General features: G+C 41.4%; 1 protein-coding gene across 11 annotated transcripts in view; it reads right to left on the bottom strand.

The window, feature by feature from the left end:
• The window catches only part of LOC147144176 (CUB and sushi domain-containing protein 3-like), a 708,031-nt gene that overhangs the window by 283,382 nt on the left and 399,732 nt on the right, over nt 1-24,917 (bottom strand). For all 11 annotated transcript variants that reach the window (XR_015087713.1, XR_015087712.1, XR_015087709.1 and 8 more), the window contains exons 44-47: nt 24,330-24,507; nt 6,392-6,537; nt 5,916-5,996; nt 5,452-5,565 (exon numbers count right to left, since the gene is read on the bottom strand). Coding sequence is in view for 6 of the 11 variants with exons in the window: in XM_086037008.1 (XP_085893134.1) it covers nt 5,452-5,565; nt 5,916-5,996; nt 6,392-6,537; nt 24,330-24,507 (519 nt within the window). In the remaining 5 variants the exon portion in view is untranslated. The remainder of the gene's footprint in view (nt 1-5,451; nt 5,566-5,915; nt 5,997-6,391; nt 6,538-24,329; nt 24,508-24,917) is intronic.

Below are 24,917 nucleotides of genomic sequence, written 5' to 3'. Positions count from 1 at the left end.
GGCTGTTTTGACACAACTGACTGGAACTGTTCACTGTCCTCTAGTAACATTGATGAGCAGGTGGACACAGTGACTGCGTACATCTCCTTTTGTGTGGACAGCATAATTCCTACCAGAACCATCACAATATTCCCCAATAATAAACCCTGGGTCACTAAAGAAATAAAACAAGTACTAAATAAGAAAAAAACGATTTTTTTTCACCGGATCAGAGGAAGAAAAGAAGGAAGTCTGCAGAGAGGTCAAACGTGCCATAAAAAGGCCAAACTGAACTACAAGAACAAAGTAGAGGTCTACTTTACACAGGGGAACCTCCGTTCTGCCTGGCAGGACCTGAGGAATATGGCTGCTGTAAACTGCACAACATCGAGTCGCAAACCTATCCAGGTTGATGGCTGCAGTACAGCTACTCTACCAAATGACCTCAACACATTCTTCTTAAGATTTGAAAGGGACCACAGCACAGAGTTAATGACATGCATCTCCTCACTCCATCCTGGCGACTCATCTATCACCTTCAGCAGGGAAGAGGTGGTGAGAGCCCTCAAGAGGGCTAAACTTAACACTGCCGCTGGACCTGACAACATCTGTGGGCGGACCCTAAAGTACTGTGCTGAGCAGCTGGGGGAGGTGTTCCATCAGCTGTTCTAGGCCTCCATGAACTGCTGCACAGTGCCTCAGAAGTGGACATATTCCACAATTATTCCCATTCCCAAGAAGGGTCCCACCAAAGCATTAAGCGACCTGAGGCCGGTGGCCTTTACCTCTCTGATAATGAAGGCGATGGAGTGGATTGTCAATAACTCCATCACCCAGTCTGTTGAACCCTTGATGGATCCGCTGCAGTTCGCATACATGGCCGGCAGGGGAGTGGACGATGCCAATATATGGCCTCCTGAGGTTTTCCTCTAACATTGAGGAGATCATCAGGAAATGCCATCAGAGGCAATATCTGCTCAGGAAGCTTACATCCTTTGGAGTAAACAAAGACATTCTCCTTACCTTCTATCACGCTTTTATTGAGAGTGTCTAAACATTCTCATTCATCGCCTGGTTTTATTCCATCACTCTGCAAGATTGCACACGCCTATTTGCCATCACCAAAGTTTGCTCTAAAATCATTGACCACCCTGTGAGAGCTTTACCTGCTTTTTGCGAACAACAAACCATCCGCCTTGCTCACGGGATTCTGCACAACCCCTCACATTCATTCCACTCCGTGTTTGAGTGGCTCCCATCAGGTCGCAGGCTGCGATGCCCATGCTGCAGAACACAAAGGAGGTGGGCCACCTTTGTCCCCAGAGCAGTCCTGCTCCTGAACAATGACCCTGCCTTGTCCCAACCGGCACTGATGGACTGAACGTACACAGCACTTAGCATCAAGCAGAGAGCATTTTTTATTTGGCAGTATATATATATATATATATATATATATATATATATATATATATATATATATATATATATATATATATATATATCCTTAATGTTTGCCGTTAATGTTATACATTAATGGCTACATTAAGCCGCCGTCCATGTGTGACCTATATCTTTGCTGCTGTAACACTGAAAATTTCCCCACTGTGGGATCAATAAAGGCTTTCTTATCTTATCTTGAAAAAAAATATGTTTGGGTTGACTTCCACTTTAAAGATGTATTTGCATAAGAAAATTAATCCTCTTATTCATGTTAAGGGTATTAAAATTCAAGTAACTAATAGGACAGGAAAACCAAGGGATTTTTTTTTACAATAAATGTGTGATTAACATCTAGTTAACTATGAAACAATGTGATTAATCACGATTAAATATTTTAATCGATTGACAGCACTAGTATACATATTTCACTCTTCTTGGGCACCAAGACTTTAACATAGAAGGTAGTGAAGTCAGAGGGCTAAATTGGGAAAATGCACTGAAAACTAAAAACACTTGTATTGCTTTTTAATTTTGTCTTACTTTAACCTTTATCCAAAAGGTTTTGTTTTTCTTCACTAGTATGCATAATTTTAAAGTAGTAAATTGATCTACACAATCAAAATGTGGTATGCACCTGGAACAGTATATTGCAACAAACTTAATTATGGGTGTTATTATTATGTGATGCCAATGAGTAACAAACGTGTCAATTTTGTGTTGGGTGATGATATTTCCCAGTTCATGAATGCATCAGTCCGTTCTTACAAGAGAGTGAGCAAGCAAGCTCTTCCTGCTTCGATGTCCACCACGGGCATAAACGCACACTCTTTTGCTTGTTAATAAACACGAGTTCACTGACTAATGGCTCCTTAATCCATAGTAGATGATATGTTAGCATTCCAAATAGGACATTGTGTTTCAACGTTACATCAAACACACACCGTAACGTGTATATGCTAACTGCAGCTAGCTTCTAGACACAACTGTGTCTGTGACTGTGTATATTCGGTGAAATGCGCCGTAACTTTTGTACTGTTGCCAACATAAATTAGCCCTTACATTGCTTTACCCACAATGCTTCTGTTTACATCACAAATGACCTGGATTTCATGTCTGCGCACATGCATTGCAGACAGGAAAACAGCCAGTGGGAGAAGTAAAACAATGCGCAGAATATATAAATATATACATAAACGATGCGTCGACTATCAAAATTAATTGCCGATGATTTTGATCGTCGACATCATTATGATTACTATATTTTCTTCATAGTTTGGCCAGGGGTGCGACTTATATTGGAGCGACTTGTGTGTGAAATTATTAACAAATTATTACCTGTCTATCATTTCACATGTTATTTTAACCCACATAAAGATAAATCCTAAAAGCTATTAAAATGCATGAATTAAAATTTTTAAAATCTAATATTTTGTTAAATCAAAATAGTGTGATAAAAAGACAGTTTGACTGTCTAGCAATCCATCTATACAAAATAGTGTACTGTTGCTTTAAGGTGCCATGTCTGGCCGTGGTCTTGCATCATCAGCCAGCCACACACACACGGAGCGGAGAGCGGAGGAAACAAACAGATACAATTACGACCAAATACAAAAATACTTTGGGAGACTTGGAAACATTCTAAATGGTCGGCGATAAATAAAAGACTTATTTAATTGATCTACGACTGTTTTGGTGAGTTTAAAGTTATCTTACTGTAACGTTCTTGTAATGCAACGTAAGCATACCGTTCCGCCTGTTGTTGCCTCTATTCTATTTTTATTTTAAATTGTTCATCATTTAAATTTTAAATGACATGTATGTTCTTGGTGTTGGATTTTATCTAGGGCTGTCAATTTAGTGCGTTATTTTCAAAGTTAATCCAAACCCCTTTTGACGCCGTCAATTTTTTTGATCGCGTGATTAAGGTTTCCATAGCAACCAGCGGCTGCATTGATAAAGGCTGCTGGTCACCATGATCTATACATGTATCTTGAAAAAAAAAAAGCTTTAGAGTACAGGAGCCGTTACATCTGCTTCAAAATATTAATGAGGATGAATTGCTCAGCAGACACATGCACAGCTGTGACCCCCTTAGGGTTGGGCACCGAAACCTCGGATTCAAGTGGAATCAGTTCCATCACTCCAGTTCACCTGGAGCCGTTCAGATTTGAGAATGTCGGTGCTAAGTTTCGATTCCTAGTTAGCCGCGCGGAAGAGCTACAAACAAAGTACGACCGATTTTAAAAAATGTGATCACACATGGCTCCTGCTGCCGAAGATGCGTAGCAATAGCACGTTAGCTCGCCCCCACTCGCGCTCAGCTCCTCGGCTCGCTTCGTCCGAGCCGGCAAGCGTGGGCACCGGCGGCGACTCTGGGCGGGCCAATTCCCACAGATCTCCACAGCTGCGCGGCCGCTGGGAAACCGCGGTGGCAGCTGTTGCCCAGCAGTCGGTCATCCTGCCCGGGCTGGCACCGGCCGGCTCATTCGGCCGACGCCTAGTCATAGAATGACGCGATGCAGCTCATGACCCAGAGTCGGCTAAGTACGTCTAATTGCAACATTGAACCAACGAGTTCAACACACAAATGCACATATCTGTTGTGATATGTAAGGAACTAGTTAACTGCCCTAGGCGGAGTGATATGCAAGCTACTGTATGAGACCTGTGTAAGGATGCGCATGGTAGTCGGTACTGATGTTACAAGAACAAGTGTTAGTAAAAGTTCACTGACGCGCAATCAAGTCTCTTTATTGATACCCAAATAACACAACATCCATCCATCCATTATCGATACCGCTTATCCTCACAAGGGTCGCAGGGCGTGCTGGAGCCTATCCCAGCTGTCTTCGGGCAGTAGGCAGGGGGCACCCTGAATTGGTTGCCAGCCAATCGCAGGGCACACAGAGACAAATATCCGCACTCACAATCACACCTAGGGGCAATTTAGAGAGTCCAATCAATTTACCATGCATGTTTTTTTGGGAATGTGGGAGGAAACCGGAGTACCCGGAGAAAACCCATGCAGGCACGGGGAGAACATATAAACTCCACACAGGGAGGCTGGGGCCAGGATCGAACCCACGACCTCTGAACTGTGAGGCGGACGTGCTAACCAGTCGACCACCGTGCCGCGCCTTAACACAACAATATCCAGCTAATATTTAGCTTAGATCATACGTAGCTTCAGCATATACATAAATACTGTACATACAGATACATCCAATGGTTACATAGACTGCTTAGATTAGATGGACTTTCCTTGCTTGCCCTTCAAATGCAGAGTTGTGTTTGTTATATATATTTTCTCTCTAAAGAAAGACAAGGTTAGCCAATCAATTGGTGTTCACTAGCATGCTTTTAGTGACAGCTGAAAGACGCATGCGTGCGTGTGTATGTGTGTTTGTCTGAAAAGGGCTGAGGGGCTGTTCGCGTGTGTTGAATCCAATGCTTGTTTTTTCAATTGAAGATTGAAAAATGTTTTTTACCATCTCAGGGGTCGGACATTTTATTACTTCTGTCGACTGAAAATGACATCACAGATGCGCTGATGGCTCAAATAACGACCAATCATGGCTCAGTTTCAGAAAACAGGTGAGCTGTGATTGGTCGTTACGTGAGCCTTGAGCAACTGTGATATCATTTTCAGTTGAAAGACGTGACACAATGGCCGCCACAAGTGACTAAAAACGGGTGGGTTAACTCTTATTCCACAAAAGCAATATTTACCAGAATGCCTTGTTTCAACTAGTGGGCTTGCATGGAGCATATTCTTAAAAAATAATGTTTGGGTTGACTTTGCTTTAATAAAGTATTTGCATAAGAAAATCAATCCTCTTATTCATGTTAAGGGTATTAAAATTCAAGAAAATAATGGAACAGAAAAATCAAGGGATCTTTTTACAATAAATAAAATATGTGATTAACGAGTTAACTATAAAAATGTGATTAACTACGATCAAAAATTTTAATCGCTTGACAGCATTAATTTTATCAAATACATTCCCCCCCCCCCCAAAAAAAAAAACCAACCTTGACAGACTGGTGGGGGTCCATCCATCTGTAGCCGCTCTCCAAGCCGACAAGTCAGAATCTCACTCCCTACTAAGGTGAAGCCTGGCAGGCACGAGTACCGAATAATGTCCCCTGTGCGGCCATTTGGACACACACGCAGGCACGCACACACACACAAACACACACACACAGGTCACGGCTACGTATGGTGGAAAAATGAATAAAAAACACATCCATCCCTCACAACACACTAATGCCTTCTTCTCACCACCAGACGGTAATCACAAACAGATTTTATTATGAAGATTGACATCCACACTTCAGGCATTTCATACAAAGCGACTAGCAGTATGATTTACACTTCACCACACCGACACAGCCCTTCACTGATTAAGGATGACAGGTTAAAAAATAAAAATAAAAAAAATATATATATATATTATATATTATATATATATATATAAAGACAGAATGCGACAAACCTATTTCAAAGTGGTTGTCATCTGTTAGAACGGTAGCGTTGGCAACAGGAAGGGGTGGCTGACATGTTCTCAGTTGGTATGCTGGAGGGGAGGGGACACTCCTTATGAGCAAATCTTGATTAAATCATATTTTGCCACCTTTCACTGTTCATGGTCATCAAAATACAATCACTAATTCAGCTGAGATGAGGGACATTTTATTATTAACCCAAGTTCTATTCAAAATGATTGTATTATTAACTGACAAAATATGCATGAGAAAGCATTTATCATACCACATTAAAAAAAAAGGATAGGAGGCAGGATAAATAATGACTTATTCAAATGTTTCAAATTGTGTGTTTTAAGATTGAAACATTGTATCTACTTCACTTATTTTCATGAACTCTGTAGTCGAGCTGAAGATTTAATTAGTAAGGGACATTTTAAAAGTGTCATACAAGGTCTTCACTTAGTGGTATAAAAGTGAGCGTTACCGTAATAATTCAGCACAAAGAAGCCGCTGGTACTGAAGTCACTATGGAACTTGATGAGGATCTGATTGGCAGTGGTGGATATGTCATCTTGCACCGAGCTGCCGCTGAATTGACCAATCTGAGGTGAGGTCTGGTCGGGTCCATCCCTGCAAAGTCAGAATGTGATGGGTGATGTGGAAATTTTAAAGAGAAAGGGACAAGTCATAAGAATAGGCCAAGGCCTTGAGGCCTAGTAAAGGTACAGTACAAAAAAGTACAAAAACATTCCAGATTTGGTTGCTCGAAAACTGATGGCGCACAATCACAACTTCCAAACGGGCAATATTCCTTTGCAGTATTCTTGCTAAAAGATAAGCAAAAAGATGAACATGAATTTAGCATGCACATTGTTATGCACAAGACAAGGTTAGCCAATCAATTGGTGTTCAGTAGCATGCTTTTAGTAACATGTGAAAAACGTATGCGTGCGTGTGTGAGTGTATGTGTTTTAAAAGGGCTAAGGGGCTGTTTGCGTGAGTTGAATCCAATGCTTGTTTTTTCAATTGAAGGGAAAGTCAACCCAAACTTTTTTTTTTTCAAGAATATGTTCTATGCAGGCCCACTAGTTCAAAAAAGGCATTCTGATTAATATTGTGCTTGTGGAATATGAGTTAAGTTAATTTTTTACCATCTCAGGGGTCAGCCATTTTATTTCTTCTGTCGACTGAAAATGACATCACAGATGCGCTGAGGGCTCAAACAACGACCAAACATGGCTCAGTTTCAGAAAACATGTGAGCTGTGATTGGTCGTTACGTGAGCCCTGCGCAACTGTGATATCATTTTCAGTTGAAAGACGTGACAAAATGGCCGCCTCAGTGATGACTAAAAACATTTGGATTAACTCTTATTACACAAACGCAATATTTATCAGAATGCCTTTTCTCAACTAGTGGGCTTGCATGGAGCATATTCTTAAAAAATAATATGGGTTTGGGTTGACTTCGCTTTAATAAAGTATTTACATGAGAAAAGCAATCCTCTTATTCATGTTTAGGGTATTAAAATTCAAGAAAATAATGGGACAGAAAATCAAGGGATTGTTTTGCAATAAATAAAATATGCAATTAACTACGAGTTAACTATGAAAAAATTTGATTACTACGATTAAAAATTTTAATCGCTTGACAGCATTTTACATTATATATATATATACACATATATATATATATTATATATATACACATATATATATATATATATATTATATATATACACATATATATATATATATATATATATATATATATATATATATATATATATATATATATATATATATATTTCTGAGTGATCAGCAAGATGGGAGACAATGGACAGGGACGTGAAATGTAATGTGGCCAAGTGTTTGTGTGTGTGTGTGCGTGTGCAATTTGAACTGCACAAATAGAAAACAACTTGGGCTTTCAAACACATTTGCTGCTAGTAATATCGTGACATAACGATGACGATATATTGTAGCAATTTTGATATTGCAATATCACGATATTGTGACATCACTAGTGTGTATGTATGTACATATATAGTTTAGGGGTGTATCAATACACCTATTTAATCGATATACAGATGTGTCTGCCTCGAGATCTACTGGACTCGTGTACATCGATGCTGGCCACACATCAACCCATCATTTTTTATATTTTATTGATCGATTGAATCAATATAATTTAATTGATTTTACACTCAAAATTCCCATCCATCCATCAATCCAATATAATCCGCTTACTGTACCCTCACAAGGGTTGCTGGGAGTGCTGGAGCCTATCCCAGCTATCTATGGAGGACACCCCAAATCAGTTGCCAGCCAATCGCAGGGCAAACAAACATCCACAAACAAACATCCACACTAACAATCACACCTATGGGCAATTTGGAGTGTCCAAAAAAACTTACCATGCATGTTTTTTTTGAATGTGGGAGGAAACCGGAGTACCCAGAGAAAACCCACATCAGCACGGGGGGAACATGCAAACTCCACACAGGAATGCCGGGGCTGAATTCGAACCCTCGACCTCTGTACTGTGAGGAGGACATGCTAACCAGTCACCCACTGTGCCGCCCTCAAAATTCCCAATGCTCTTTTATTTTTTTATTTAGATTTGAAAGTTATTTCTAATAAACAAGCATTCGTTTTTCACTCATGCACATCATCGTCAGTAGGTGATTAGATGTACATCAAGCATGCAAAAATAGACTAATAAATCAACATAGATCATGGCAGCAATGAAGAAGCAGCTTTTTAAGACAAACAAATGTGATTTTTTGTGACTTTGGATTTTGCAAGAAAGGAGATCGTCTTGACAAGACAGTTGCTGTGTATAGCAACCATGACAAACATGAGTAAAATGTATTAAAAAAAATAAAAATAAACAGTCAACAATAATGGTAATGATAATAATAACAGTGGGAACACACAGGTACTTTCTGTGATCATTATTTCACTTTTAACCTAACTGCAGACTAGATACACAGTGCAACTTGCCCTCAAAAAATGTGGATTTCCCAAATAGCCATTCCAGCCTTGTACAACCGGGTGAAAGAGGACATTGTGAAGGAAATGAAATACAGAATTTTACCCTGCCACTACAAAAACTACTCTGTGTGGTGTATGTGTAGTGATAGTATTTGTTGAATGTAGATCAGAGACTGGGTCTTTTTTTATTTATTTCTAATTTGTAGTAATTTTCCAGGATATTTTATTATTACACATTTCAATGGAAATGTTCCATATACTTGAAAATTGAAAGATGATTGCCCTTAAAAAGGATGTACTTTAATTATTTTTGCTCAATCATCAGCATCATCAGTGACATTTAAAAAAACAACAACAAACAAATGATATTATTGTTGTCATAATAGTTTTTGGGTAAATATAAGGTCCGGAATTTTTTTTTAATCATCTATCGTATAAATAATGTAAATACAGTACACTGACTAAAATGAAGTATCCATTATGAAGCCAGTTGGCTTTTCTACCACCAAGATTGGCACGTTTTATGGGGGACACACTGATCCTGTCATTTGTCATTTGTCAGCAAAATGGGCAACCGTCTCTGACAGATTGGGATGATGGGATGTCATTTGCGTCACGACGCGCATTTGCGCACCTGTAAACACTAGTGGTGCAGTGCAATGAATCATCCTATAATTGCACCATTAGACGTACTCACTATCCCGGCTCCGTCACCCGCTGTTTTCCCGGAGCGAAAGTCATGGACATAGTTAACATCCTGCCGGGTGTTCTTGACTCTCTGCCATCATCCATAACCCGGCTCATCGTTCACGTTGGGACAAACGAGACAATACGCCGACAGTCTGAGCAGACGAAGAGAGACTTTCACGCCCTCTTTGCCTTGTTAAGAACCTGCGGTCTGTCGGTCTGGGTGAGTGGCATTTTGCCGGCATTGTCTCGCGGAGTCAAGCGCTTCAGCCGCCTTTTAAGCTTGAACACGTGGCTCCTACGCACTTGTGGCCACCTTGACTTTGCTTTTATTGACAATTTTAACCTATTCTGGAATCGCCCGTCTTTTTACCAGCCGGATGGTGTTCATCCGAACTCTCTTGGTAGCAAGATTTTAGCCGCTAACATCCACCATGTCGTAACCAATTCCACTCCCAGCTGACTCTTGTTTACCAATCATATTTCTTCTTCTACTCATAAACGCTGCAATGACAATGACACTACCATCACTTACAGGCCAATACCAGCTGCTCACAGTACCACCACCCTCACTAGCTCCCCCTGCAGGCCCTCATTATCATTACCACTATCTGACAACTTTCCCATTGAAACCATCACCGGCAGACGCTTCCCTTGCACACACAAACAACGTGGTTTTAACAGTGGTAATCTAGTATATGTTAATACTGCTCATTCATACCACCATGAGCGCACGTCCAGCACAATAATTAATCTGGCCATGCTGAACGTGCGCTCCCTTTTAAACAAAACTTTTATCATAAACGACCTGATTTTAGACAATAATTTACATGGTATACTTTTGTCTGAGACATGGCTTGGTACAGATGCTCCAGTTGCTCTCAACGAGGCTTGCCCACCGAATTTTAACTTTTTATTTTCTACAAGGGATGGCAAAAGAGGAGGCGGGACTGCATCAATTTTTATTATTACTCTTTTATCAAAGGAGATCATTTTTAGCAGCTATTTATCATTTGAACACCATGCCTTTGTTTTTAGCAGTCCCCCTATTGTCTGCATTACCGTTTATAGACCTCCCCATCATTCCACTTATTTTATTACAGAATTTTCACAATTCTTATCCATTTTATATTCCAGTTATAACAGGATATTAATAACTGGCGATTTTAATATACACATGGACAACATCTCGGACCCACTATCCAGAGATTTTTCAAACCTTTTAAACTGCTTGGATTTTAAACAGCACGTCTTGCAGCCAACTCACAACAGAGGACACACCCTGGCCTTGGTTATAACCTATGGCTTGTCTGCTGGTGTGTCCTCTGTTGTTGACTTGGCAGTGTCAGACCACTACTGTGTCTATTTTAACATTGCCAGTTTTAACCATCTAGCAGTCCCGATTAGAACAGTGAAGAAACGCTACCTATCTTCTGAGGTGGCTGCAAATTTGATCGAGATCTTAAAAAGCACTCCTGCTGACATTTTACCTGCACCCTGTGATCTTATTGTTTACAATTTTAACCTACATCTTAAATCATCATTAGATTCAGTAGCTCCACTTTTAATTAAAACAACAAAAACAAAGACTGTACCCCCGTGGACAAACAATGCTATCAAAATATCAAAGAGAAAATGCAGGAGTGCAGAGAGGAGGTGGAGAAAAAGTAAACTTACAGTACACTATAAAATTTTATGCGAACAACTGAAATCCTACAATAAAACAGTAAAACTGGGATTCTTCCTATTTCTCAAACCTCATTACAGTCAATAAAAACAACCCCAGAGTTCTCTTCTCCACCTTTGAACTTTTAACTAGTTCTGATTTTAATAAGTCCCCACAGAGACCAACAGACGCTCTCTGTGAGGACTTTGCAGACCACTTCAGAAGTAAAATCGATGACATAAGATCCAGTCTTTTAGCCCGTCAAAACACAAGTTTTAATAAACCCGGACAATCATATTTACATGAGGAAACACTGGAAAGTTTTGCCCTGGTTGATGCAAGGACACTTGTTCGAGTTTTCTCCCAGGTAAACCCAACAACCTGCCTTTTGGAACCAATTCCCACATTTCTTTTTAAGACATTTTATGGATTTTTTGAAGAACAAATTTTAAATATAGTCAATTGCTCTCTTCAGACGGGCGTCTTCCCCGCTGCCTTTAAAATGGCGGTGGTGAAGCCCCTTCTGAAGAAGAGCAGTTCTGACCCGAGCGTTTTTAATAATTACAGACCCGTATCCAACTTACCGTTTTTAAGTAAGATTTTAGAAAAACTGGTTTTCATCCAGTTGAATCATTTTTTAAATACAAATAATATTTTGGAGAAATATCAATCTGGTTTTAGGATGAACCCCAGTACGGAGACTGCTCTTTTAAGGATTTTAAATGATATTAGGTGCACTGCAGACGTGAGAAAACTCACAGTCTTGGTGCTACTGGATCTAAGCGCTGCTTTTGATACAGTAGATCACCAAAATTTATTAAATAGACTTAAAAATCTAGTGGGCATCTCTGGTACTGTTTTTGACTGGTTTTATTCCTATCTCACAGACCGATATTTCTTTGTAAGTATGGATACTTGTTCCTCCAAAACCCATGAAATTAAATGTGGGGTTCCTCAAGGTTCGATTTTAGTCCCCCTACTTTTTAATCTTTATATGCTTCCCCTCGGGGATGTCATCAGGGGACACGGCATCAGCTTTCACAGCTATGCTGATGACACGCAGCTGTATATTGCCGTGTCTCCTGATGACACAGGACCCATTGATACCCTTTTAAATTGCATTTTAGATATAAGTCATGGATGGCAGATAATTTCCTACAGCTCAATCAGGACAAGACTGAAGTTTTAGTTATCGGTCCCGAAGGTCAGAGAGAGAAGCTTTTACCAAAACTACACATTTTTAATCCCTCACATTGTGTGAAGAACCTTGGCGTCATTTTTGACTCTGAGCTCAGTTTTATTCCTCATATTAAAAATGTAACCAAGATTGGTTTTTATCACCTTAAGAATATCGCCAGAGTCCGCCCGTTTCTGTCATGTCATCTTCCAAACCGCTTATCCTATATAGGGTCGCGGGGAGTTGCTGGAGCCTATCCCAGCCGTCAATGGGCGAAGGCAGACTACACCCCGAACTGGTCGCCAGCCAGTCGCAGGGCACACATAGACACTGTCACTGTGCGGGAATCGATCCCACGCTGCCCGCACACAACTCAGGCGTGTGTACCACTACACTATCAGCGGACATCCGCCCGTTTCTCTCTCAGGCTAACACGGAAGTGCTGATGCATGCTTTTATTTCCTGTCGTTTAGATTACTGTAATGCCCTGCTCTCTGGCCTCCCGAAAAAGAACATTTCACCACTGCAACTACTGCAGAATTCAGCCGCTCGGGTGCTGACGAGAACCAGAGGGCGGGAGCACATTACGCCAGTTTTGAAATTGCTGCATTGGCTCCCTGTGTGTTTCAGGATCGATTTTAAAGTACTTTTATTAGTTTATAAATGTGTTAATGGTCTTGGGCCATCTTATTTATCTGATTTGCTTTTATCATACCAGCCCTCGCGGATCCTGAGGTCCTCTGGCGCCGGCCTTTTATTTATTCCAAGGGTGAGGACCAAAATGCATGGCGAGGCTGCATTCAGCCGTTTTGGTCCTCACCTTTGGAATAGCCTGCCAGAGGACGTCAGGTCCGCAGAGACTGTTGATATTTTTAAGAGGAAGCTCAAGAGACACCTTTTTAGTTTGGCTTTCAACAACTTTTAAATAATTTATCTTTTCTTTTGATTGAAGATAATTCTATGTTTTGCTTTCAATGTTTTAAAGCACTTTGAGTTGCATTTTTATGTTTGAAAAGTGCTATATAAATAAAATGTGATTGATTGATTGATTGATCTTTGATTGGTAAGGATCAAGCATCGGTTCAGGATGGGCACGATCCACAGAATGGTTGGTGAAAAAAACTGTGCGCGTTCACAATAAAAGGCAACGTGACTAGTCCGCATTCAGCAGAGGAAATTGAATACTGTACCCTCAAAATCATGTAAGTTGCACGTACACGAGCGTTTTGCAAACATACTCAACGAACACACAGGCTAACTTCAGAATAAAGCTTAACAAATGATACATTGAGTCATTAATACCATAGCAATAGCCTTAGTGAATTTTTACTTTGAAGTTGGCCCGCATGGTGGCGTAACGGCTAACTTGACTTCCGTTTTGGACGTGTCGGCGGTTTTAACGCTTTTGCTACCAACACCAACACAACGCTGTCTCGAAATCATATTCTGTCGCTAATTTAGGACACGAACAAACCGCTCGTTAATTACGCTGTCATTGTATGATATGGCACAAGTCTCCGACGTTATTGGCTAGCAGCTGTTATCATTAGCTGGTAGTTCAACTTTTTTTACTTCTTTTTCCACATTGTGGACCTAGATTACTTTGTAATGTGCTGTCCATGTTTTAAGAAAGGTGCCTTAAATTGCACTTCAAATCTTTTTCATCATGAAAAAAAAATAGAATTAAAATAAAACTTTGTAGTCCCTGATAGTGTATTGGTACACACGCCTGAGTTGTGTGCGGGCAGCGTGGGATCGATTCCCGCTCAGTGAGTGTCTATGTGTGCCCTGCGACTGGCTGGCGACCAGTTCGGGGTGTAGTCTGCCTTCGCCCATTGACGGCTGGGATAGGCTCCAGCAACTCCCCGCGACCCTGTATAGGATAAGCGGTTTGGAAGATGACATGACATGACATGACTGGAAGTTTGTAGAAAACCAATGTCCTTCTAAAATAAAATATTTGAATTTGTGGATAACAAAATGTTTTCGCTGGCCAGCTAAATAGACAAAAAATAGTACACTTGTAGGATAGCATAAGGTGGAAAACTAATAAAAAATAAAATGGATAAAGATGGTTTTGGTGATGCTGAGTTTTGGATGATAATGGGAATAAGAAGACAGAAATCAAAAGCTAATCTTAAAATGGAGGGCACTGTGCTCTTTCATAGAAAAGAAGACGATGAGACGGGTCCGGTGGGGTGGGAGTGAAGGAGGAAGAGGGAGGGAGAGTGGTTAGAGCAGACGTTACGCCTGATAAGGCTTCTGCAGCTCCAACTTTTGGCGCTCATCCACCTCTGCCCAACTCGTCCCTTCCGCCAACACCACCCTCACCACACGGGCAGCCAGAGGGGAGAGTGACTCGATCAAGGGGAGAAGACATAAATTGGTCAAAAACATTGGGGAATGTGTTCTCACCTCCCAATACTACATTTCAGGCTCTGGGGGAAAACTGTGTGAACACATTTCCCATGATTGAAGTTGCAAATCCTAACATTGCTGAAAAGTCGTCTATTGTTTTGGCGCATAGAACATGGACCCAAGATAATGTGAAAAAAGCCATAGAAGGCATCACATCTCATAGAACAGATGCTGTTGAATTTTTACAGCAAATGGAGGACCTTAGGAGGTCCTATCATTTGAATGGGGTAGAGGTCCAGCAAGTGTGGATGACAGCCTTGAAGGGAGACTGGCATAGTGTTAGAGGGGACTGGGATCGAAAGGCGAGCCACGCTGTTCTGGGACATGATAGCCGAGAACTAGCAAATAGAGTTTATGGCTTGATGGATCGTACAAAAGAAACATTTAAGCAGAGAGAAAATTATACAGCCATCGGAAGGGCTGCACAAAAGGAAAATTAATCATTTTAAAAATATAGAGTTCGAATAACTGCATGTTTCAGAGCGAATAGTGGCATTCCTGAGGACCATGATCCTTGGGGTATTTATCAGGAACAACTTAAAAATGCCCTACACGCTCATTCATCTAGTCCAGGGGTGTCCAGCTGCTGTCCTCAAGGGCCGCCCGCTTTCCTGCCCGTTTTCCAATTCTCCTTGTGGCAACACACCTGATTTAAATGATCAGCTCATCAGCAAGCTCTGAAGAAACTTGATAACGATCATGATCTTGAAACAGGTGTGTTGCAGCTGGGATAGATGGAAAACAGGCAGGACACCGGCCCTTGAGGACCGAGTTTGGACACGCCTGATCTAGTGCAAGAAGGCAATGGATAGATAAACATTGGGTTGATAAGGCCACTGGAAGTCTTGAACAGTATATACATCAAGCTCTGCATACTGAGGGAGTACTGCAAGGGAAAAAGAAGGCAGATGCCTTTATTTAGGAAAATAGTTAATTGCATTTTCAGGGGCGCGGCAGGTTTTTTTTTTTATAGAAATAATCGAGGAAGAGGTAGAGGCAAAATGATTAGCAAAGGGCGCGGTGCCAACCCTGGTAAACCAGGTGAAGTAATTTGTTGGTGCTGTGGTCAAACTGGGTACATTTTGCGTGATTGTCCGAAAAAAAATATGAAGCAGCTTCGAGGTTTGGCATGACTAGGACAGCAATTGACATCATTTAAGAAAAATGTGGTACTAGAACGGTCTGAAGAGTTGAATTTGCAGGAAATATTGGCTATAGATAAAATACGACCAGAAATTGAGTTAATAGTTAATGGCAAGCCCATGATATTTTTGTGTGACACAGGAGCCTGTAGAACTGCATGCAGAGAGGATATTCCTGGGTCCAGCTTGTCTGGGGCTAACATGTTTATCCGAACGGCCCAAGGCCGACTCTCTGAGGCTGCAGTCACTAAGCCCGTGTGGATAAGAGATCCACTGGGCCAGAGTTGCAAATTGCCAGTGTTGGTGGCACCAGATTGTCCTGTAAATTTGTTGGGAAGAGATGGATTGTTAAAATAAGGCCTCGCTTTGATCCCTTCTCCAGAAGGGAATATAGTTATCAAACGAAAATAAGATTTGCAGATAAATCGTTTACATGCTGTTGTAAGTCACACACCAGCATTTTATAATTACACAGTGGATTTGTCTAATAAGCCTCCATCTGCTGTGTGTGATGCCTTGCTGGAAAAAGGCAAATACATGATTGCAAATGTGCAAAGTAAAATGGAGGCAGCCGCACATGTGGTATAAGCGGAGTGAGGGCCCTGACAGGGGGTATGAGTCTAAATTAGCTCATGCCACTCCAGCAAAGATGACAATTGACTACTTGTATTCAGACGGCATTGCGACAGTTGCAGCAGGGGTGAAACTGCCTGACAATCTCCAGCAGTTATACAAGGAGCGGTTTGTGCCTCATGTGTCCCTGTGCAAAAGTTCTGACAAGCAGTGGAGACATTTGGGGGTGTTAGTTATGCAAGCTCAGAATGTTGGCGACTGGCGCAGTGCGGGATGAGGATTGGAGTACAGCGATGAAACGTGGTTGTATAGAAAACCACTTTTTTGGACGACACAGGTGAAGGAGGGGATTCACCTTCATTGACGAAAAACACCCTCTGCCTTGTTAACTTTGACAGAGGATGAGGAAAAAATGTTGGAAGCTGTACCAGTAACACTATGGTCGCAAGGACCATCTGATGTAGGTCTTATAAAGGGAGCATTGCCGGTTCAAATTAGGCCAAAAACTGAATACAGGCCCTGTGTGCATCAATATCCATTAAAACCAGACGCACTCGAGGGAATAAAACCGGTGCTAAATGATTTACTAAAAGCAGGAGTGATTATAGAATGTGAAAATTCTCAATGCAACACTCCGATTTTTCCCGTGAAAAAAGATCCCCCATCCAATGGTTGGAGGTTGGTTCAGGACTTGCAAGCTGTTAATGCAGAAGTTCTGCAACGGGCGCCATGTGTACCTGATCCACATACACTATTGAATAATTTGAGACCAGATGCTGCTGTTTTTACTGTGGTGGGCATTAGTAATGCATTCTTCTCTGTCCTGGTGGCAGAGGACAGTCAATTCTGGTTTGCATTCACTTATGGAGGTAAGAAGTATACTTTTACTCATTTGCCGTAGGTATATTGTGAAAGTCCAACCATTTACTCCCAAGTAATGACAGCTAGCATGGCTAAATTTGACCCCCCAAGGGGAAGTCAGATTATAGTCTATGTGGATGATGTACTTGTGGCATCAACTGATTTGGACACTTGCAAAAAGGATACAGTTGCATTGCTGCAACATTTGGCCATAAAGGGTCACAAAGTAAGCAATAAATTGCAATTGTGTAAACAGCAAGTAAAGTACTTTGGTCACAATTTGAGTATGGGGGGCAGAACTATTTTGGAAGGTAGAAAAGTAACTGTGCTGAAGGCACCAAAACCTCAAACAAATTATGTCGTTTCTGGGTCTTACAAATTACTGTAGGAGTTGGCTTCCAAATTATGCTGAAATTATTGCTCCTCTATCAAATATGATGTATGAAAGAGATTTGAAAATGTCATCATTATTGGACTGGACAACAGAGGCAGAAAATGCTTTTTGTGAGATTAAACAAATGCTTGTGACAAGTGCTATCTTTACCTGGTTATTCAAAACCATTTATACAAATGGTGGACTGCAAAGGAGAGTACATGATTTCAGTGCTCTCGCAGAAGTATGGAGATAGGTTGAGGCCACTATCTTATTTCTCATCCAGACTTGACAGTGTGGCGTGTGCACTTCCTCATTGTGTAAGATCTGCGGTTGCTGTATCAGCTGCTGTGGAGTGCAGCGCTGCTATCGTGCTATTCTATCCATTGACGTTAAAAGTACCCCATACTGTTGAGGCTCTGCTACTGCAAACAAATATGACATTTTCGTCCCCAGTAAGACATTTGTCATGCATGGCGATTTTGTTGTCCCAACCGCACCTCACCTTACAAAGGTGCGCAACGTTGAACCCGGCCACACTGCCAATTCCTGAGGATGGTGAACATCATGATTGTCAGGAAGTGGCCGAACAAACGGCAAAATGTAGACCAGATTTAAAAGATCAGCTCCTACAAACAGGAGCTGTCCTCTTTGTGGATGGTTCATCAAAGAAACATGATTATGGGAAAACGCAAACAGGATATGCCGTGGTAAGCATTGAACAAGTACTAAAAGCTGAGCCTTTGCCTTCACATTTTTCTGGCAGAGTTAGTTGCTCTAACAGAAGCATGCAAAACTGATGGAAGGGCAAGATGTCACTATTTATACTGATAGTCAATATGCATTTTCTGCATGTCATGTTTTTGCACAATATTGGCACAACAGGGGAATGGTAACCTCAATAGGGAAGCCTATGACACATGCTGAACTATTACAGCAATTATTGGACGCTGTTCAACTACCATGGCATATCGCAATATGCAAATGTTATGCGCACACATCGGGAACTGATGATGTCTCATTGGGGAATGCTTTTGCCGACAAAACGGAAAAAGAAGCTGCTGTTAAGCCTTTTGTGGGGTTAACAGATGAACTGCCAAATGAAACTGTTTTACCTGACAAGGTGTTTGGAGACATGCAACAACAGATTCCTCCTTCTGAATTTAAGAGGTGGTTAGATAAGGGGGCTACATTGCAAGGGGATGTTTATATTAGCACCAAAGGCAAGCCAGTGTTGCCAAGAAATCTTGTTTTGAGACACGGGAAGTCACACGTTTCATCCTGTGGGATGGTGAAGCTAGTACAGCGGCATTTTACCACTTATGGATTTCATTTGTTTTCAAAGAACTTTTGCAGAGCTTGTTTGATCTGTTCCCGGCATAATCCTCAAGGTAATATGCGACCAAAGAGAGGCCAGTTTCCAAAACTGACATATCCTTTCCAAAGAATACATATGGACTATATCGAGTTAAGCAAAAGTGAGGGGAAACAATATTGTTTGGTCATAATAGATGCTTTTTCAAAATGGGTTGAAATATTTGCAACCAAGAAACCAGATGCTATGACTGTAGCGAAAGCTCTATGTAAAGATATTATTCCAAGATATGGCAATCCAGAAACCATATATAGTGATAACGGAACATACTTTGTAAACAATTTAATCGAAAAAATAGAACATAAGTTTCAAATAAATATGAAACATAATTGTTCCTATCATCCACAGAGCGCGGGTCTGGCGGAAAGAATGAATGGGACTAAAAAAAAATAGAATGAAAAAATGTATGGAGGAAAAAAAAGGCCCTGGACGCAATGTCTTGACTTGGTTAAATTGTATGTTAACATCACAAGTGCATCAGGACTTACACCCTATGAAGTCCTGTTCGGCCAACCATATAAATTGCCAATCTTGTGATCACAATGGGAATTGGATGATAAGGCAAATTTATCTGATTACATGAGTAAGACTTTGGAAATACGGAGTATACATCAAGTACCCAGAGGCGGTTGTGTTTCTCAACAGGAAGAGCAACAGGTGGTCCCAGGTGATTGGGTGCTGACCCGCAGTATCAAGCGAAAACACTGGCACCAGCCAAAGTGGGAAGGCCCCTTCCAAGTGTTGCTGACCACTCCGACTGCTGTGAAAATTGAAGAGAGGAACACGTGGATTCATCTGTCACATTCTAAGAAGGTCATCTCAGTTGAGACCCTGGACAGGAAAGGTGAGCAGAAGTCTGGCAACAAGGTGGGTGCAGACTTATAGTGTCTGAAAATACCTGACGGTCAGTGAAGAAATTATAAGATATCTTTCCGGCTTAGTGGGTCTCTATCCGACATGGCGCCATTAAATTCCTGTTGTATAATTGCCCTAACAATAATCTTGATCTTTCTGAACATTTATTTGCACGGGTATTGTTGGTCTCCTTTTGCTCGAGGGCTAAATGATAGCCTCCCAAATGACAGCCAACATTCTACAAGACATAAGAGATCTGCTACATGGGGACTCACTTTGCCCACTGAAAATAACTTCAAAACATGTCCACGAGACGGCCCATATTATCATAAAAAAATGATGCTGTGTCCTTCAGAAAACACCACCACAGTGGTGATGGAGCGTGGAACAAGATTTTCCTCTCATCAACTGCCCTTGGGTCAACCATTGCTGGTTATGATAGTGAGGCCAAATAGGCATTTCTGACTATGGTGAGAAGTATGTATGGTATCTTTCTGTAAACAAAGGTTTGTGGTCACATCTGGTCGCTGAAACTGGTCTGAGTTGGCATCATTGGACCACTGATATCTGTGCAAAGTCAGTCTGGCCTCTGATAAAAATGTCAAGTACATGAAGCATATCCTCCAACTAAAGCAGTTCCTGTCAAGCCAGTATTCTCCACTCAGGTGGCACCTGCTGGGTTCCTGTGCATAAAGATGGCGGGCAAAGGGTCTCCATTGGGAGTTCTGAACTCTACCTGGTGCCTCAACACCTTAGTTATAAGCCGAAAACTGATTCCTCGCAGTGATATATGGTGGTGGTGCGGAAAAAACTAACTGTTTGCTACTCTTAGAAATTTGACTGGTGTCTGTGCATTAGTGTCCCTGCTTTTACCTGTAACTATGGTTTCATCTACAGTGGACCAGATAGAGACAGCTGCGCCGTCCTATGGGACAAATGCGGGAAACCTATTCCGGAATGGGCGAAGTGTCTCTTCGGAGACCCCACCTATATTGATGCCATTGGAGTGCCCAGGGGAATTTCGGATCAATATAAATTGGTGAACCAAATTTCTGCCGGGTGGGAATAAATTTTTGTGTGGGTCACACCAAATAAAAATGTTGACAGAATCAATTACCTCCGCTACAACATCCAGAAGCTGGGAAACTACACTGAGGAGGGCTTTTTGGCCGTAAAAAAGAGCAATTGGCAGCCACCTCACTCATGGCGTTTCAGAACCGCATTGCTGTGGATATGCTCCTGGCTGAAACTAATGGTGTTTGTGCAATGTTTGGGTCTGAATGTTGTACCTTCATTCACAATAACACCTCCCCTGACGGGTCGCTGACGAGGGCCATTGCTGGCCTCAGCACTCTCAACAGGAAGATGAAGGGGCATTCTGGCGCGATCACAACAGTGTGGTCCGAGTGGTGGGACAAATTGTTTGGTAAATACCGGGACCTTACGTTCTCTGTGTTAGTTTCGCTTGGTGTGTTTTCAGCTATCTTAACGTTGTGTGGATGTTTTTGCATTCCGTGTATTAGGGCAGTCCTTAATCGGTTGATTACTGCCGCCGTTTCTGGTTGAGTAACCATATTGCATATCTTTTGAGAGAGTGGCCTTCTGGACGATGCTGTGTTTGTGCATAATGAATGATTCCGTTGAATAAAGCCTGATGGGAGGTTCTATGTGATGATGCATAAATTGTACAAATGTGGGTTAAACAGGGGGGAAATGAAGGAATAATTATTTAATAGTTATCCCACATTTGCTTGCTATTAATCACCACACAGCTGTCACATGTTTGCCTATCATGCTGAGGTTGAATGAACATATCGTCCTGGGTGATTTGATAATGTTATATTCATATAGTGTTGTGCGGTTTAGTAGTTTTAGATTAGAGCAATGCTATTAATGGGTTGCAGAATATATATTTGTGTGAAGAAGATGTGAGAAGAGAAAGTGAAGATGGAGAAGCAGGGGATTGCCACGAGGGCGTTGCCCGTTTTTATATCATTCCTAAACAGCTGAATTAACGAAATGCTGATATGATATTTGTACACATGTACACAGTAATAAACACACACATAGAGGTACAATTTCACGTGTTTCCAACAGCTTGCATGAACCCCACCCTTAGGTTGGAAACACCCATGTTATCAGGGACTTCGAAACTCAATAAAAAGAAAGGGGGTCGAAGCTTTTTTTAGAACTTCGAGAAAAGTATTGCTTCGCCGACTGTTGCACACCAATAAAGTTCTCCTTGCTCTCCTTGCTGGTAAAAAAGAAATTAAGCGTCTTCCCTCTTTTTGGTGTCTTATTTTGAAATGTCTAATTTATTAACCTGACATTATTGAAAACATGGCCATTATGGCCCAACCATGCCTTTAATGTCAAGCTGGGGCCACAAAATATCAACCTGCGGGCTGCAAATACTCGCCAGGCTGCGAGTGTGAGAACCCTGGTTCATATTAACAGGAGTGAAAATTAGTCCATTTTCATTCTTTTGTAAATCTGTTACTGTGTAATTGTTGTGTTCATATTAAACATCCGCCAATAATTTAGTTCATTGAGGAAGACATCTATCTAATATCCTCATTAAGGTACAATGAATTATGCTACAGCCTGTGAGGAAATACAATGTACAAAACAGAACAAAACAAAAACCCTCTAACACACATTACGCATTCTAATTTGAATAAAATTACAATGCTAATTCCGACAAAGATACGACTGATTCATTAATCCAAAGGTAGGTCAAATGACATAAGATTCAAATTTGTTTTTCATCAACAGATTTTGATGAATGGGGCTGTCACTTGTATAGCGCTTTTCTACCGCTTTTTTTTTCTAGCACTACATCTATACCTCATTTACCTACTGATGACACAGCATCAGGAGAAACTGGGGGTTCATTATCAAGGATACTTCGACATGTTCACAATGGCCAGGGGATCGAACCTACAAACTCTGGGTTGGGAGACGACTATTCTTCCACTGATCCATTCCGCCCCCAGCACTAATCAGTGATTGTTTTACATTCTAGCAGATTTTGCAGGTCTATTTCTAGCCATAGATCAGAAAATAGAGAGAGAGAGGGCAGAGAACTAAAGAGGAAGAGGCAGAGGGTTAATCTATTTTTTTTCTAATTGCAGCGTCTTTGTCGTGGCCACGGCACGTAACAGTCTTAGGTCCCCTTTCCTCTGTTTACACGCTAGCTTGTCACGATTGCACCTCCTGCATGTCAGAAGCATTACTATTACCACAAATGTCCACTGTATATGTCCACTTTATGCTTAGTATTTATAGTTGGATTCAATTCAAGTCAAATATCCACACTTCACAATTTTGCAGATGCAAAGGCAAAGCAAAGGCGAACACGGTTGGTCTGTCCCATGCATGTCTCCCCAGGCCCCTCCACCACCAATGTGAGCAGTGCATATTTGAAATGACTTGGAATGAAAAAAGTGTAAATGTGTTGCTTATGCATTACATTAAATGAATGAAAAACAAATAGTTTCCTATTAGTGATAGGAACCATCAAAACGTTTTTATTTGCTTTATGTGGCCAAATGCCTTTGAGAAATAGCTGTCTACTGTAAAGCTCAAACCAGGTTTTAGTCAGTCTACTAACCATGAGCCAGTCTAATCAAGTCTTTTTGTATAAAGTACTGCCCCAAATACAACAGAGATTCAGTAAAATGTGTATATTGAAACTAAAATAAGATATGACACAAACAGGGATGGCGGCACGGTGGTCGACTGGTTAGCACGTCCGCCTCACAGTTCAGAGGTCGTGGGTTCGATCCCGGCCCCGGCCTCCCTGTGTGGAGTTTGCATGTTCTCCCCGTGCCTGCGTGGGTTTTCTCCGGGTACTCCGGTTTCCTCCCACATTCCAAAAACATGCATGGTAAGTTGATTGGACTCTCTAAAATTGCCCCTAGGTGTGATTGTGAGTGTGGATGTTTGTCTTTGTGTGCCCTGTGATTGGCTGGCAACCAATTCAGGGTGTCCCCCGCCTACTGCCCAAAGACAGCTGGGATAGGCTCCAGCACGCCCTGCGACCCTTGTGAGGATAAGCGGTATAGATAATGGATGGATGGACAAACAGGGATTATAACTAGCTCCTCAATGCTCTGTCCTCACATCTCACATTATGATGTGCATTTTAGATAATTGAGACACTCCTCAATATAGCGCCGTGAGAACAACCTCCGGGTCACATTCAATGATTTGAGGAGCAAGGAGCTACGAACATTGCATGCAATCAAGAGACATGAGATGAACCCAGAAAAAGATAAGGAGTAAGAGAGTACTTACCACACAGTGATGTAGTCATAGATAGGCTCAGTATTGATAATAGAAAAATTGATTTCTATGCCATAACCAGGAGGTACTCTGACAGTCCACATGCAGTCCTGGAAGTGGGGATATTCAGATGGGTGTCCAGGTGAGTAAATTGTGCCATTCATTGATGTTACATTCCCACCACAGAGAGCTGGAAGTACAAGAAAAATGTTTTTGGTTTTAAATAGCTAATAATGCTGATAAAATAACCAAAGCAACATAATTAATATCACAGCCCCTGTAGCAGACGGAAACATAATTCCAAAATAATTTGAGACCTTAGACATGTGGCTTGCACACAGGCCCGAGTTTATTAAGCATTACTGTTTCAATCGAAGATGTAAAAATAGTGTCAGTGCAAGAGAAGCACTATTTTTAATGTAAAAAATCGAGTGGCAATTGGCGTCCTCTATTCTGTTACAAAGTCGTCATATTGTCATTGTCTACAAATGTATACCTTAACAATATATCAAGTTCAACTGGTTCTACTGGTTCAAAGTGCGTCGTCTATACCACTACCGTTACTCATTTCAGAGCTCCCGCGATCGACGGGCGACCGCC

The sequence above is a fragment of the Filicampus tigris genome, chromosome 8, assembly GCF_054856515.1.
Source record: "Filicampus tigris isolate MCC_2025a chromosome 8, RoL_Ftig_1.0, whole genome shotgun sequence".
Lineage (NCBI taxonomy): Eukaryota > Metazoa > Chordata > Actinopteri > Syngnathiformes > Syngnathidae > Filicampus > Filicampus tigris.
The sequence above is the reverse complement of the archived record's forward strand: the minus strand, read 5'-3'. Positions and strand labels throughout refer to the sequence as shown.